The sequence below is a fragment of the Limulus polyphemus genome, unplaced genomic scaffold, assembly GCF_000517525.1.
Source record: "Limulus polyphemus unplaced genomic scaffold, Limulus_polyphemus-2.1.2 Scaffold5911, whole genome shotgun sequence".
In the NCBI taxonomy this organism is placed as follows: Eukaryota; Metazoa; Arthropoda; class Merostomata; order Xiphosura; family Limulidae; genus Limulus; species Limulus polyphemus.
Window position 1 is genome coordinate 20,643 of NW_013671521.1, and position 3,735 is coordinate 24,377.

Consider the following 3,735-nt stretch of genomic DNA (forward strand, 5'->3'; position numbering starts at 1 on the left):
GAGCGTTCGCCAAAGTACAGGATAGTTCTAGAAAGTAGAGGGCGCCACACCAGTCACGTGACCTCGATGACGCAACACATTCATGAAACTCTCAAGCCTTGAGGGTAAATTAGGAAGTTATTTTCTCTGTGAAGTTACTACTTTCTGTTTTCGATCTAGAACTCATATATTTGTTGTTTAAACCCCAATTGTGTACAAATATAACTTATCAAGATCTATACACAATCCATCTTCTTCAGGATGTATTTGTTCAATGTATTTGTAGAAATATTATCATCATCCATCTTACAATTTGGATTGCTTCCTTCAAATCTATCCAAGGGTCAATTTCCACAGTTACCCTTTGATATCTAGGAATAACAGAAACTTAAACATGTAAGAATTATAAAATACTGGAGTGCCAAGATCAAATTAACTTTCATACAAGTTTAGTATATTTCAGTTAGTGTTCAATTCTTGTATACTTTTTACTCTGTTAGACTTTTCTACTGACCTTTGTTCATTAGTCTCATAGTTGTCAGTGACCGAAACTTGAGGATCAATCTGCTCTATTATCATGTAATATTTTAACAGAATGAAAACTAAAACTAATATATTTCATGTGATATATAACAAAAACAGGACACTACTTATAAGGTTTAAAAATTCTCAATAACTATTTGAGATGACTAAAATTTTTATTGTTATAAGTAATGGAAATTAGATATTCATTGCAGTAACAGTAACATTGATTTTCCGTAACTTCGTTCCGACGAAACTTTAGCGACACCAGCTCCTTACTTAATAAAACTGGTTTATTCTTTCCGAATACAACTTTACGATACACTTATTTTCAACAGTCGCGCTATAACAAACTATAATAACGAAGTTAACTTCAACAAAACGTCTCTCTCTTACTGCAGTTCAATTACTCATTACCTACACACATTATTGCGTCACGTTGTGACCATCTTCTATATACCAGACTACCCTATATCTAGTAATCTCTCGAAGGAGTGGCGTGATAATAGTCACGTGACCTTGCTGACGCAACAGTATAATTATGACACTGGTGCGTTTATTAATAGGTCTATGAAGTTCAACATCTTTACTTGAATAGAAGCTTAGATAAATTAAAATCATGATTATTTCAGTAAGGGAATTAATAATTATGAAGATACCATTAGAGCGCATTTAAGTGTAGTATACCGTACATTATCCTTGTCATGAGTATGTTGTTACTCTAGCTTCCTTTCAAAAAGTCGAATTCATTATCAGTTTTAGTACCAAAAATGTCCACGTGTCTATTGTGCAATATTCCTGTTTCAAGATCTTAGACATCATTTATAATCGTCTTACAGTTTATTTATAAAATTCTAATATTTTACAACTTTATTGGACAGTGAAAATTATAAGCTTTAGGACTATATTAATTTTGGTTGCTCTTTACTTTGATATCCAGATTCACTGGACACTGCAGTAAACTTTAAAATAACTAAAGTTCATTGCTACATTATGTTTGCAGGATATGAACTGTTTGAATTTCACTTTTTCAGCTTTTGGAATTGGAAGCATGATATATTCTGGACTAGAATTCGGGCAATTTTTTGAACTTGAAAAGAAATCTCATTGCTACAACATTCTGTATGGTTTAACACCTAGCACGAGAATGGGCTTCACTTTCATTCAACTCTATTTCATTTTTCTGAATTCTAGGGTGAGTATCAAACATATTTATACTAAAAACGTTACTCTTTGTTAACACCTAATAGTAGGAAAAACAAAAGTAAAAAATTGTTAATGCCATTACAGCATACATATTAAATACTGTTGAATTATACTTTTAACTTAAAGTTATCTGATATTGTTAAGTTCTGGTTTAATCCTCTGGAATCCATAAGTTGTCATCATAGTGAGATATTTTAAACTATAACTGAAGAATATCATTTCTTATGTTTTAATGAAACACAACATCAGCCTTGAAAATGAAGTTATGAAGTAAATGTTGAAAACAGAATATCTGGCCAGAAAATGAAGGAGAAAGATTAACGAAACTGTTCCTTAATCATTTCAAAAAAATATTTTGTTACATTAATATCTTGAAGACACGTGACACACAAACTGGAATACTTATAGAATGTTTGCATCTTTCATATCACTGTATCAATTATTAATATAGTTGCCGATTCAAGAGTTGAATAAAAATGTATATTTTCTTAAATATTAAAATATTGATTATAGCCACAGGTTCCGTTGTGTCTTTCTTTTGCCTTAAAACGACTTCTCATTATATAACTGTGTCTATCAATTCTCAGTTATATGCATTTATTCTATTAAAGTTTCCTAGAATTACCTAATTAAACTTATACCTAATTGTTTTTGTTGTTTTCAGATGGCTATTAATAAGTTCAAAACATTAGCCAGGTTTGGCCTAATGCATATGATAGCAACAAATGTATGTGTGTGGTTGCATGTGCTTGTGGCTGAGACCAAACATGAAATCATGACAATAATTGACCCTAATCACACAGAGAGAATTCCATCTTTTATACTGGAGGTCAAAGGTAAGAAAATTGATAATAATGAATGTGTTATTATATATGAAATGTGAAAAGTATGATATAAAAAGTTCTCAATAAATATATTTTACCTCTAGAAAAACTCCATGCAAATAACTAGAGTTTAATCAAGGAACTCTAATGCTTTCAAGTTTTGGTAGAACTGACTAAGACAGAATATAATGTAATATATGATTCAAAATATATCATATCTTTCTGTAAAAAACTAAGGTATACACAAATGTTATTTCGGATTCCCAAACTTCATGAATCATCAAATAAATATTATAGATTCGTAAGTAATGCTACGTATTAATACTAAATTTTTATAAGGCATTTCGTTGAATGCAAACAGGAATATAAAGTTTTTAAAATGATCGAAACTTTTATTTCATTATCCTTACACAAATAATAATGTAAAACTGTGATCAGTAACATTGAATATGGTAGCATTAATTTAAACTATACAACACTTATATATTTTAACTTCCATATTTTCTAATAAGTTCAAGAAATACCTAAATTACAGCACCATGTGACGAAGAAGTCTAGGCTAATTAGGAAGTTGGGCCCTTAACAGAATCATTGTCTTGTTTTTGCATGTGGGATGGCCAAGTTATTTTTCATATTACAGAAATCTTTCCTTTAAGACGTTAGGCGTCAAACTTAAATAAGTTGATTAGACGTTTTTCTTCATTAGACTGAATTCGTTGCCTACTTCATTTTCTTATTGAGATGATCATGTTCAGATTAAAGAAATCTTGGTCATAAAAACTTTGATCACTGAACTGTATTTGTTGTTAGTAATTTTCTGTTATAGGATTAGCTTTTTTTTTCTTCCTCACATACCGTCCTAGAACTAAAGATAAATTCTGTAACAGATTGTTACATAACTTCAATTAATTGATTATATTGTTTCCGTTACCAAGATAAAGACTGCTCGTTAATAGATTATGACCTAAGCATTTTAATTTGAGGTATCTCTTTTCTTTTACAAGTATGATTCATTTTGAAACGATTCCCTGCAAGAATTTTTCAACTAATAAACTCCATTATAACTAATTCGTGAAGAAAAATATTTTTGTAACTTAGTCTTAATTATAAATTGAATAGTTTCATTTATTGACCCCATCAGCCCAGTTATATAAAACAACAGTAATTGTCTTCTGTGAGTTTATCTTATTAACCCCATCAGCCC

The 3,735-nt window shown here is 30.2% G+C and overlaps 1 protein-coding gene across 1 annotated transcript in view; it reads left to right on the forward strand.

Moving 5' to 3' along the window:
* Positions 1-3,735, forward strand: part of LOC106473128 (otopetrin-2-like) — a gene marked incomplete at its 5' end in the record, with an annotated part of 18,223 nt that overhangs the window by 6,431 nt on the left and 8,057 nt on the right. Inside the window, 2 exons of the mRNA XM_022401623.1 lie at positions 1,536-1,696; positions 2,372-2,543. Coding sequence (XP_022257331.1) covers positions 1,536-1,696; positions 2,372-2,543 — 333 coding nt within the window. The remainder of the gene's footprint in view (positions 1-1,535; positions 1,697-2,371; positions 2,544-3,735) is intronic.